We start from the raw sequence: 13,420 nt of genomic DNA on the forward strand, positions 1-13,420 counted from the left end.
CTGGGCTTGAGTTGTCGCCCTTGGTCGACCTGAGCGTGGTCTGTCCTGTACAGATTGTGTATCACGGTATCTGGACCATAGCCTGCTTATGACAGACTGAGAAACATGCTTCTTTTCACGTACAACAATTGAGGGCTTGAGCTCATGGCTGATTACAGACTTGTAATCACAGAAACAACGTATTGGATCTTCCAACCTTCCCACCTCACTAATTCTGTTTTAATCCAATACGAGCATGCTATGGGCCAGGAACCCGGTGTGGCTTTATCGCAGCCATTTTGGAATTGTGAAGTCAATCGATGCGCAATTGTAAGGCACATGTCGATCGTAAATGAACTAGCGGAACTTAATTGTTTCGAAAAGCGTCGCCACCAAGGAGAAGAACAACAAGGTTAGTAGCTCTTGGGACCCAGTTCCTGATCAATAAAAATAATTGGTAGCAATGTATAAGGCTTACAAATTATTCTAATACCTATATCTATACTGGAGGCCACGGTGGCTCAGTGAGTAAGATGTTGGCTCGCTAACCTTGAGGTCCCGTGTTCGATCCCTGCGTTGGCCGAGAAAGTTCATCGTGATTTCCCGGCGCGGTTTTCCCCCTAGTCATTGGTGCAGGATTGGGAGCCTGACAAGGGACAACGTATAGTCGTTTGGATGGAACGAAAAACCAAAGTCTCATGTTCACATTGGCGTGCACGTAAAAGATCCATTGGCAGTTATGAGTAGAGTGTAGCTCACTTTATGGCGTAAGCCCGTCTTCATTAGCCCAGTCGGAGCAGAACAGTAAGACGTAAAACCCCATTTCATTTTTTATTCATACGTATAATAACAATTGCGATCAATTTATTTTAAATTAAGCCACGTGGTTTGTACTCTATATAAATTTCCAGCCCGGTTTCCCCTTGTCTATGAGTAAGGACGGGGGGTCACATAAGATAAGCGTCTAATAGTTCGGACAGGGCGAAAATCCGAAGCCCAACTATGTTCTCGTGCGTGTAAACAGTTTAATTCGATTCCTAGCACACTGTATGGTGTATGTCCGTCTTCGATGATGTACAAAAGTAAAACGGTAAAACCCTATTTAAATTAATTTATATATTCAAGTAAATGAAGTATACTACAATCAGGATATTAAAAAGGAGCATTTGTATAAAGCCCCTAAAATGTAATAAATATAGAAGATTATAAAATTCGAAACACTCTTGTATGCTTCTGTAAAACACTACTGATTAGAGATGGCCTCTTGTAGTATACCACGGCATATGATCTGGTAGCGTATAGCATGAAAACATCCTTTCCATGGACCGCCTTTAAAGGTATGAGTTACTTCCCCTCTTCTATTCAAATAACCGAACCAGTCGCCATTTTCTTTATCCACAAACTAAAATAAATAAAGGATTAATCTATTATAGAATTATCTCCGCAGGAGATCCGATTGGTCATCGAAACTGTTAGTTAGCGCATTTGTTAGTGTTGTTGTTAGTAATATTGATTCTTGAGAGTGTCCAGGAAATTTTTCTTAAATATTGGATATCAGAAGCCCATCTTTTCCCGGTATGATCACAACATCAATGTTGATTTAAATTGACAAATAATTCATGTTTTCAATTATTTATGACTTATCATGACTGCCGACAATGAAAACTAAACAGTCCTTATAATTATCTGGTTGTATTTTGCATAAAACTTGTGTTCTGTCTACGATTGTCTATGTATTTCTCAATCTGGTTAAAACACAGATCCTATTTCGTTTCGTTTTTATAGTTCAAAATTTTGTTTTACTTGTCTTTACTACACTTGGATCTGGAAGAGTTGTTATTTAACTCGTGTTCTGAGTGGTGTCAGGAATAAGCCAATGAAACGGTCTGTTACGGCGAGCTTTAGGCGTGTTTTTCACGGAACTGTGGGTAATCCACTAGTAACATCAATGCTGATTGGTTAATCAAATGACTGACGTCATAGGGTCATAAGTCGGTCTTTTGATCCCTGACGTGACCTATCGCTATAACTTGTCAGATCTTCATGTAGTGTAGGTCATCGAAAGTATAAAAACAAGAAACGAAATATAGATCTGTATTTTAATCTGATTGTGTATTTCTATTATCAACCTGATTAAAACACAGATCTATATTTCGTTTCGTTCTTTTTATACTTTCGATGGTCTACACTACATGAAGATCTGACAGTTGTAGTGGGAGGTTAACGAGCGTTGATGTTTCTAGTATGATACCCACAGTTCCGTCCATCACACGCCAAGAATTCGCCGTAACAGACCGTTTCATTGGCTAAACCCTCACTTCAACCAAAACGCCGGTAATATAACAACTCTTCCAGATCCTAGTGTAGTAAAGACAAGTAAAAAAAAAAAATAACTAAACAAAACGAAATAGGATGTGTATTTTATTCAAACTTGTCACTTGAATCTGTAGAATTATCATGCTAAATGAGGCTAATCAATTGGAAATTAAATAAAGAATGTGAAAGAACTGGTTATGCTAACATGGTCATAACAGTAGTCAAAAACTTGCTGAAATTTATCTAAGAATTGTGAATCCTGGGTGGTCTTCCAGGCCAACATAAAACCAATTAAAACTTCCGTGTGTGGCCACCATAACTTCATATCCCATCCCAGCGGTGTCGGAGAAAATCCATCAACATCAAGCATATGGAATAAACCACCATATTTCTCATCCCACGCTCCTAAAGTTAAAAATGAAATAAAAAAAATTTCCACAATGGTGTCCCAATATTACCTTAATCTCCAAAAGAAACACCATTTCAGACTGTCATTCAATCTTCATGAAATTTGTAGCAAAGATAAGACTACACAGAATACAATACATATAGTCATTGTCAATCTTCAGGGAATTTGTAGCAAAGATATGGCTATACAGAATATGATGCATAATGAAATGGAGTTTAAAGTCCAGGCGTAGAGCGGGTATAGCCATAACTCCGAAAGTGGGCGTAGGCCATCGCCACCAGGCCTATGTTACTCCCAGGTCCGCGCTAACCCTGTACACGAAATTTCAGCTTCAGACATCCCTGAACACAGATAGAGAGAAAGAGAGAGAGAGAGAGAGAGAGAGAGAGAGACGCAAACTAGATCATTTTGGGACTAACGTGTGATTTGATTTTGTCTCAATACTCCGCTTGCGCGTTTGGGTCTTTAGCAGTGGGAAGAAACCGGAGGACCCGTAGAAAACCCACGAGGTTGAACAGGCGACCTTAATCCTTAAGCCCTACCTTTGAAAGGATTGACAATAAATTTATCAATGGCTGTTTTCTGTAATTCTGTATCACCTGTTGATATGGCATATTGAAGTAGAAACCATCCACACTCTATAGCATGACCTGTTGGAGTGGTTCAGAAATAAATTAATAAATAAACATGATATTTACATTACCTGTAGAGATTATTCAACATAACTAATACATATAAATAACTACGATATTTCCATGACCTGTAGAGATGATTCAACATAACTAATACATATAAATAACTACGATATTTCCATAAACTAATAAACATATGATACACTAGTAGGGTGGCCCATGTGCTCTACAGAAATAAAGTCCACCGCTGATAGTTCGAGACTACCACTGAAGCGTACACATTCGCCGTGCCGAGACCAACTTTCTGACAGTATGATACTATAAATAGCCATGGCACGTGCAATTCTCTACAAATCTATCAACTATTACAGCCGTAAAAAATTTATTGTTGACGATTTTGAATAGCAGTGAAATTAAGCTTCTTGGTTATTACAGCAGATTTAGAAATTACGTTCGTTTCATTTTTTAAATCGCTTTATCATTAACTGTACCGTTAAGAGCGGCATCTTTTGGTTTAGTACAAATAATATCTCTGAATCACTCGGATTAGACAGGAACATGATACTAGCAGTAGTTTCATTTTACTTTTACAAGGTTCTTAAAACGATTGTTGAGCTACCTAACGTGCTTATTTCTAAATTCAATTTCTTGTTCTAGCTTTCTGTTATGTTTCGTAAAAAAGTAGTCTTGATTATCCCGACCTGTCAATCAGACGTAGAATGGTCGATAGACTGGTTAAGCGAGACAATTTCAAAACAAGGGCACGTAACCTATCTTTTACTCAAAAGTGTCTGGATGTTATGGACGACACTTGGAACCAGTTTTCAGTCTATTATTTATAGATGATTAATGGTCATAGCTTATTAAGTACAACATGATCGTTTATTTAGTGACTATAATTGTGTGAAACTGATTTGAGGCTTGGCATATATATAAATATTGTGGCGTAATTGTCGAGATATATGGAGATATTTATTTATGGTGGGTCACCCTACACTAGAAGAATGCCCGGCTTCGCTCGGGGGTCATAACCCCGAAACCGGAAGTAGTAGACTAACGCCATCTGGTCTATGTTACTCCCCGGTCCGAGCTACTCCTATACCCCAAATTTCAGACTCGGGGCAGACCTAGTATAGCCGCCAAGCCCGAACAGACAGAAAAACCGACAGACAAACGACAGTCACAAATATTAGTATAGAATATTTACATGACTTTTGTGATTCAACATTAACTAATGAAAAGATGTGAGATTTTACCATGCATCTTATTTACACATACAGCTACCCGTAGAGATGAAGGAGCCAATGTTTTGTATAACATTTAGTCTTTACTGATATGAAATGAAATGGGGTTTAACGTCCTACTGTTCTGTTCCGACTGGGCCAATGACGACAGGCATACGCCACACAGTGTGCTATGAGGGAAAGTTTGCCCGGACAGCGGCACTATGGACTATCTTACATCAAATTCTAAATGGCAAGGGATCTTTTACGTGCACGCCAATGTATACACGGGTCCTCGATTTTTCGTCCCATCCGAACGACTAGACAACTGTCCTTTTCAGGCCCTCCGTCCTGCACCACTGACAAGGGGAAACCACGCCGGAAAATCCCGATGAACTTTCTCGGCCAATGCAGGGATCGAACACGTGACCTCCAGGCTCTTAACTGACATAACCTGGTTTATAGCCGAATGACAGGTGAAATAATATAATATAATAATGCGAAAGCATTATGACATGCGCCTGGTAAACTTCTGTCTGGATGCAATTTGAGATTCATTGCGTCACGTCGTTGACAAAATATCGTCTGGTCGATTCTTACATGCCGGAAGCGCAGTGTTTCATTTCATTTCCTCAAATCTACATAGCGATATTAAAAGCTAGCCTAGGATACCCCGATATAAAATAAGCATATTGAAACTACCTGGATTTAGATGTCTGCCGAAACTGTTTGATAATTCTTTGCCATCAGGTGAAACATATTCTAAAATAACACTCCCTTCTCTCTGTTACAAAAGATCAATATAGATATGACTGATGTAATAAATGAAATGAAATGGGGTTTAACGTCCTGCTGTTCTGCTCCGGCTGGGCTAATGAAGACGGACATACGCCATAGAGTGTGCTATGAGGGAAATTTTGCCCAGACAGCGAATCCACAGCCTACTCTTGTATCAAATCCCAACTGCCAAGGGATCTTTTACGTGCACGCCAAAAATTGTTATATGAGACTGTAAGAGGGTATCTGACAATTCAAAAAAGTAACCGAATGTCATTAGATATGAGAACACGAGAAAAAAAGAAATTGTGCGTACATTCTCTTGTGTTTATTCATTCTATACTTAATAAAAACATGGTAATGCAAGGACTTTTTCTATTTTTCTTTCATGTTCTCTAGTGACAGTCAATTCTTTTTATGAATTGTCAGATATCCTCTCACAGTCTCACACAACAACTTTTAGTCTTCGATGGAATTATTAGTGAGCAGAAATTCCCCATGTATCTGTTATCACTCGTCACTTCAGTCAGTTATATAGCGAGATAACTCGTGATAATGACTGGCACCAATATTGTCCTTTAACCAATCAACCCAAGCTATCAATCGAATTATGAGCCCAATGACGCACCTGAATATGAGATAGTATTTCTTGAACACATTTCTCTTCGGCACTCTTCAGTTCTTTCTTCTTCTCAGCTAGAAGTATATAAACATGATAACAACAGCCATCACAATATCACAATATTTATACTGATGGGTGTTATCTAGTAGCCCCCACCCCCAGAACTTCCACCACCAGCTATCACAATATCACAATATGTATACTGATGGGTATTATCTGGTAGCCCCCACCCAGATCTTCCACCAGCAGCCATCACAATATCAGACTATTTGTACTGATGGGTGTTGTCTAGTAGTGACCCACCCCAGATCTTCCACCACCAGCCATCACAATATCACAATATTTATACTGATGGGTGTTATCTAGTAGTCCCCCACCCCAGAACTTCAACCACCAGCCATCACAATATCACAATATTTATACTGATGGGTGTTATCTAGTAGTCCACCACCATGATAGTTATTCTGGTAGGCGGTGATGTGCCGATTGTTTATTTATCTTTAATCATTCAATTCTTTTCGTTTGTCTAAACCGTGTTGTATAGGTTCTCATATTTCGCCTAAGAAGGAAATAAATTCTTGCTTAATTAGTGAATCAATCGATAGTTAAAAGATATTTGTATTAATGTTGTTTAATTAACCTCTTTATTTCACCTATGAATGTTGAGGTGTATATCATAGTTTGTACTGCTCGCTGTATCATAAGCTCTGTCATTGAGTCAATTGGCGTGGTTTCGATTCCCCGGTTGTATGTGACAAGGACTAAGGGCGCCTGTCCAACCTCGTGGGGGTTTTCCGGGTCCTCCGGTTTCCTCCCACTGCTAAATACCACTACTCACAAGCAATTTATTGAAATAATGTGTTAGTCCCGAAATGACCTAGCTTGTGTCGAGTGGACGTTAAACCCATTTCTATCTATCTATCCTGGTAGAGTTCATGTCGCAATGTGGTCAGCGTCATAGAAACTGGATCTTCTATTTTAACAATTGACTCCTCTCTACTTTACGTAGGTTATTATGGTTATTATAAAGGTGGCGGTATGTTACGTATAAAGGTGGTTGTGTCTATTGTCGTCTACATGCTAGAGACAAACCTGGCAGAGCTCATATTGTAATGTGGTGAGCGTCTTGGAAACTGAGTCTTCGGTCTATAAGGTATGTCATTTACACGATATGTTACTTAAAAAGGTGGAAGTGTCTATCATCGTTTGTGCAGAGGAGACAACATACCTGGTAGTGGTAACTGACAGAGATGAAGAAGTACCATAGGTACAGCTAGAAATGATGAAGGTGTATGGCCAGCTAGTGGAGTATTTCCTAACTCAGTGTCATCAACTTGTGCCCAATAAATTATCTTATCTAACATGGATATACCTTCTTTCTGAAATATATCACATTGAAATTAGTCATAATATAAAGCGATTGATCCAGAAGGAACTGTAACAAGGATAATAACCCAACCAGCTTCCATAGAACAAATAACAATCACTTCTACATTAGGAACCACAATAAATACAGCTGGACACTCACTTCAAGATTGGGAACAGGCTATATATGATGGAGGTATCTGACCAGATAGTGGAGTATATCCTAACTCAGTGTCATCAATTTGTGCCCAATAAACTATCTTATCTAATATCGCTATACCTTCTTTCTGAAATATATCATACTTAAATGCGTCATCATTCAAACCGCGTCTTCACGGAGAATTCGGATAGCTAACCAGACGAGGTAATCACCTCTTCAGCTTCCATGGATAGGTTTCTTCCTTACGGATAAAAAACAATGTTTGCCCAATGCTGTTAGGGGTAACCTACTGCACAAAGTGTCTGACAGTGGTCATTCATGATTCCTGTCGTGGTACTGAAAAACTCCAAAGCCATTTTAAGTGGTACAGATTTCAGCTAATCTAGCCTAGCTGTGATCTGGAAATTAGATAAGTCTTGTCAGGGATACTTCACCACTACATGTCCGGCAATTACATGTACATAGCTCTGTCTGGGGTACCCCAGCACAAGAAATGTCTGTCGGAGTGTTTTTGTAATACCTGAAGATGTACGGTACACTGCTGTACAATTTTCATGTGGTACACTTTTGAGCTAATCTAGCCTAGTTGGGTGGCATGGCATTTTGGGCGAGGAATACCGCACCCACCACCAGAAGCCTGGCAGACTTACATTCTGATGATACCAGATATACATGCTGTGATACCATATAGGAGAAAATTGGTATACTTTTCAGCTAGGTTGACCCCCTGGGCCCCTGGTCTATAATCGTGGTGATCCTATCAGGTCTTATCATATATTGAGGTTAGTCGTGGCAATCGTGTTGATCGTATCGAAACGTATATCTTAACGCATCTGCAATCGTAACGCATCGAACGACAATGGGAACCAAGCATAAGATATAATCATTGGAAGGGATTTTTTTAACATCTCGCCGTTTTAGCTGAAATGAAATGAAATGGGGTTTAACATCCTACTGTTCTGCTCCTAACCTGGGCTAATGAAGACGGCCGTTTTAGCTACATTGTAGAGATGATCAGATTAAATATTTTCAACCACGTGACTACAACAGGAAGTAGTATATTGGATACCTGATAAATCTCCTTTTTAGTAACTTCGTATAATTCTAACATGGCCATTGTATAAAATGTCTCTGTAAATATGGAGTTCTGGTATTTAATAGGTCGTCCATCTCGTGTTGTCATAAAATAACATCGTGATGTATCGCTATTCTTAACTTTGTTCATCAGAAATTCGGCCCCTGTAAAAATAATTGGTAAAAACATACACTGAACAGAAATTCGGCCCTTGTAAAAGTAATTGGTAGAAAGATAAATTGAGCTGAGAGTGGGTGTTCCTCAGGGGGTCACGGTGGCTAAGCTGGTAAGACGCTGGCTCGCTAGTCTGGAGGTCGGGTGTTCGATCCCTGCATTCAACGAGAAAGTTCACCCAGATTTTCCGGCGCTGTTCCCCCTTGTCAGTGGACAAGGACAGCTGTCTAGTCATTCGGATGAGACGAAAAAAGAGGTCCCGCGTACACATTGGCGTGCACGTAAAAGATCCCTTGACAGTTGGAATTCAATATAAGCGTAAGCCGTAGTGCCGTAGCACACCGTATGGCATATGCCCGTCTTCATTAGCCCAGTTCGGAGCAAAACAGTAGGACGTTAAACCCCATTAAAGAAAGTAAAGAAAAGGGTGTTCCTCTAGCATCGTCGGGTTAACAACCCAAAGAGTTATACTGATCATCGATCCTGGTTACGGGTCTAATTTACATGTTCAGCTTGGTGTAAAATGCCCTCTTAAAATCTCCGGTGCTGTCCAATAGACCCGCGTTATAGATGAAATCATGAAGTGTTTGGTGCCTTGTGACTCTAAAAGGATATCAGTCTGACACTTTAAACAGACCGGTCTTGGTCCAATTTGTAACTTTTCAATAATGTGATCAGTAGGCTGAAACAAGGTTAGGGGTAAGGCCTTGGCTAGTATCATTATGTGTTGGACCTTGGACGACAGAGAAAGGTTTTGCAGTTTGTCAGGTGGCCCCAGATTTCCCTGTCACGCTACAAAAATACCCCAAGGAAAACCTCTTTCCTTCCTTTTCTTAAGTTTTGGTTGGCAATTTGTGGTTTTTATAAACGCAGTTGGAAGTAGTTAATGTAGCCAACCCTCAATTGTTTTTTGCAAATTTCCAAAGAGTGCTTTGCCTTTTGAGTGGGATACAAATTATAGTGAACACTGAATTTTAACGGACAAAGAAAGACATTTGTTTCGTTTAGACTTGGCTGTAGGCTTGTCGTTTACTCACCACTCTCGGCTGCCTGTAACATCTTAGCTTTATCTTTAACAACATCAGGAGCTGCCCTTAATATACTAGCATACGTATAGACCTATAATACAACAACATCAACAACATAGAGTGTGCGCGCTGTATCATAAAGTCTGTCATTGAGTGGTTTCGATTCCCCGGCTGTACGTAACAAGGAGTAGGGTCGCCTGTCCAACCTCGTGGGTTTTCTCCGGGTCCTCCGGTTTCCTCCCACTGCTAAAGACCCCTACGCGCAAGCGAATTATTGAAATAAAATTAAACCATACGTTAGTCCCGAAATGACCTAGTTTTTGTCGAGTGGACGTTAAACCCAATTTCTCTCCCTCTCTCTCTCTTGTGTCGAGTGGACGCTAAACTCTATCTCTCTCTCTCCCTCTCTCTCACCCTCTCTCTCTCTCTCCCTTCCTCCCCCTCTCTCTCTCTCTCTTAAGACGATCCTGTCCCAAATACACAACACTAGACCACTAGTCCACCAAATTTATCTAATAATAATTATATGTTACCTGTCTGCTTTGAAACCAGGAATATTTTGTATCGTCATAAACTTTACCATCAGCTCCGACACAATTCAAGAAACCTCTAAAAATAATAGATCAAGCATCAAACATCGTGGGCCATGCAGTGTGTTATGAGAGAAAGAGAGGGAGAGAGAGAGAGAGAGGGAGAGAGAGAGAGAGAGAGAGAGAGAGAGAGAGGGATGGGGTCTTGTTGACTATTGGAACAATATGAAGAGTATTTATATACTGATTTAATGGCTGCCATATTTATGAAACAATGGCTGATGTGGTAACTAACGTTAACGTTATATCATGATTCATACAAGTTACTTGTTGATTATTAAAATGTGGCAGGCGTAAGCGAGAGAGAGAGAGAGAGATGGGGTTTAACGTCCATTCGACACAAACTAGGTCATTTCGGGACTAACACATGCCCTGTGTTCTGGGAGAAATTTTGCTGCCTTAATTCCGCCTACTCTTCGTCGAATTCCAACTGCTAAGGGTTTTTTTACGTGCATACCAACATGTACTCTGATCTTCGGTTTTACGTCCAATCCGATCAATTAGAGGTTGTTTCTTGCTAGACCAGCCGTCCTGAAACACTTACAACGGGGGAAACCACGCTGGAAAACCCCAATGAACTTGTATAATAAGCATGGGCGTAGGCGCCAGAGTCTGCCCCCTCCCCCCGATTTGGTGAACAGTCCATTTTTCGGGAACATCAGAGAATGAAACCATATATCATAGAAATATAATTGTATAATTGTAAAATAAAATCACTCGCGGTGTACGTTCTGAATACTACTCAAAGATACATTATGGGAGATTAAATAAAGAGTTGGTAGTTCTCACTATAATAGTTAAAGAAATAGATACTGTAAAGGGTTGATTATGGTCTGGATAAGTTAATTAATGTCTAATTAATAATTTAGATAACATTTCAGGCCTATAGAAAGACCTGCAATAGGCAGATTTTAGCTCTTGCATAATGTATGTTTAAGTGGAGCTTTGTGGAAAACTCGTTTTTGTTATTGATTGACACATTCTGAAAATTCGGGTGACAAAGAAAGTTTTCGGGCAAATAGCCTCAGACAGAAGACACCCCCCCCCTCCCCCCACACACCCCGTTCCTTCCCAACTGCCTATAATAGTGGGAATGCCCGGGAACTTCTGGTCGGTGAGCCTGCACCTACTGGGCGTTCAATAGGTGTTGAGCTGGTTTCATGTCAGATCATATATGGAGGGTACCATAATCTGTTAATGTTAAGCGCTTCTAAGGGTCTTAATTCGCCCTTATGTGGAATCGCAATAAAAGCCGAAGCTACCAAATGGAATAAAACATCCCAACGATACCAGTTTGATTTGCCCTGTCAAGCTATAATAAACACTGAATGATGAATTAGTTTTGGTTTATTTTTGGTCCAGGATCTGGTCCAGGATCTGATCCAGGATCTGGTCCAGGATCTGATCCTCAAGCGCTACTCATCGTAATGTCCTTGTTCCTCTTGGGGGTGGGGGCGCCACTCTTCGAATAAAAATCCAAGGCTCCGCCAATTCAGGTACGATCGACATGAAACTTGGCAAGCGTGTTCTTTGGACAATTGTGCATCGTTTTGATGGACTTTGATTTTTGATATGACGTCACAGTTCCAAGATGTTCTATTTTAGGTGTAAGATACGTACCCGTGTTCTTCATCATGTGAGTATTTAACCCAGAAGTCAACCGATCTCTGTAAATCGTCAGATATTTTCTGGTGGAATTCTTTCAATCTTGACTGTGCGTCCGACATTATTGTTTGTGATGCTGAAAAGCGAATGATTATTTTGACCTTGACATTGTGTTTGATAAGATGTAAATAAAGATGTAGGTTAATTTGATAATATCTACATTATGTTCAATAATAAGTAGATTATATTCTGTGGGCGGTGAAATGTAATGGGGTTTAACGTCCTACTGTTCTGCTCCGACTGGGCGAATGAAGACGGGCATACGCCATACAATGTTCCATGAAGGAAATTTTGCCCGGGCAACGGTACTATGGCCTATTCTTATATCGAATTCCAACTGCCAAGGGATCTTTACGTGCAGGCCAATGTATACACGGGGCCCCGGTTTTTCTGACCATTCGAACGACTAGATAGCTGTCCTTGTCAGACCCTCCGTCCAGTGCACCACTGACAAAGGGGGACAATGTCGGAAAATCCCGATGAAATTCCTCGGTCAATGCAGGAATCGAACACGCGACCTCCAAGCTAGTGATCCAGCGTCTTACTGACTTAGGCACCGTTACTCCCTCTGTGGGCGGTAGAATTGAAATGAAAAGGGTTTAACTTCATATTGCTCTGTTCCGACCGGGTTAATGAAAACGGGCATACGCCATACTGTGTGTTATGGGGGAAATTGTGTCCAGACGCAAGGGTTTCATTACGTGCTCACCGATGAACTTTTTATTTATTTATATTTCTGGTCAAGACAACATTAAAAATTATAACATTTATCACAATTATTAAATATGTTTCATTTCATCCTTTATTATGCACTACAACAAAATAATGACTGTCCGTGTGGAAGCGCCAAAAGTTCCTTTGCTCCCTAGTGCCTAGGACACTAGCTACGCCACTCCAGTCCAGAAGCGCAAAACACGAAAAGGAACGCGTTTCCCCGAAATTTCTGTGTTTCATAGTGATTAATATAAGGAGATCTTATATTTACTTTGCCGTTAAATATATCGTTAAAAATCGAAGTGCATTTAAATAGAATACGTTATACTGAGTAACATCTGGTTTGTTGCTTTTAATATGCCTTGCACGGGATTATTGACTTTAAAGGGTTAAGTTTTGGATAAATTTAAATAAAGAAATAATCAGAAACGTATGAATTATGTGTTCATTCGACCTGCAGACATATACAACAAATAACAGATGGTATACGTACGAAAGACCGACAGGGAATATACGCAATATGACATCTTTTGTTAAACTGTTTAAGTAAACAACAGAGGAAATAAAATAATTGTGGCAAAAACTCACATTTATTTCCAGAGGCATGCAATTTACTTATAAGTACATCACGTGATCTATCATGTGACCTACTTAAACGGTTTATTTTCTTTTACTGCCGATTAACAATCTT

At 40.0% G+C, this 13,420-nt stretch overlaps 1 protein-coding gene across 2 annotated transcripts; it reads right to left on the bottom strand.

Moving 5' to 3' along the window:
- Positions 1 to 802: 802 nt before the first annotated feature.
- Positions 803 to 13,419, bottom strand: LOC126827561 (N-acylglucosamine 2-epimerase). Of its 2 annotated transcripts, none has more exons than XM_050557034.2 (11): positions 13,318 to 13,419; positions 11,971 to 12,091; positions 10,294 to 10,369; positions 9,770 to 9,851; positions 8,553 to 8,722; positions 7,187 to 7,337; positions 5,965 to 6,032; positions 5,262 to 5,343; positions 3,247 to 3,354; positions 2,501 to 2,700; positions 803 to 1,381 (listed from the first exon to the last, which is right to left on the bottom strand). In XM_050557034.2, exons 2-11 carry the CDS (start codon positions 12,075 to 12,077, stop codon positions 1,223 to 1,225), a joined length of 1,203 nt encoding a protein of 400 aa, XP_050412991.1. In that variant the 5' UTR covers positions 12,078 to 12,091; positions 13,318 to 13,419; the 3' UTR covers positions 803 to 1,222. The 2 variants fall into 2 exon arrangements, with proteins under 2 accessions (XP_050412991.1, XP_050412992.1); XM_050557035.2 differs by lacking the exon at positions 13,318 to 13,419 and adding an exon at positions 12,411 to 12,522.
- Between the last annotated feature and the right edge of the window lies 1 nt (position 13,420).

This window comes from Patella vulgata, chromosome 7 (assembly GCF_932274485.2).
Source record: "Patella vulgata chromosome 7, xgPatVulg1.2, whole genome shotgun sequence".
NCBI lineage: Eukaryota > Metazoa > Mollusca > Gastropoda > Patellidae > Patella > Patella vulgata.

Bases quoted from the DNA above. Each gene is read 5' to 3' on its own strand.
- LOC126827561 (XM_050557034.2), bottom strand. From the start codon at position 12,077: ATGTCGGACGCACAGTCAAGATTGAAAGAATTCCACCAGAAAATATCT. The intron at 5,344-5,964 runs GTGCGTCATTGG...CTTTTGTAACAG, and splicing joins AAATACTATCTCATATTCAG to AGAGAAGGGAGTGTTATTTT. The intron at 3,355-5,261 runs GTAGTTTCAATA...CCACTCCAACAG, and splicing joins CGGCAGACATCTAAATCCAG to GTCATGCTATAGAGTGTGGA.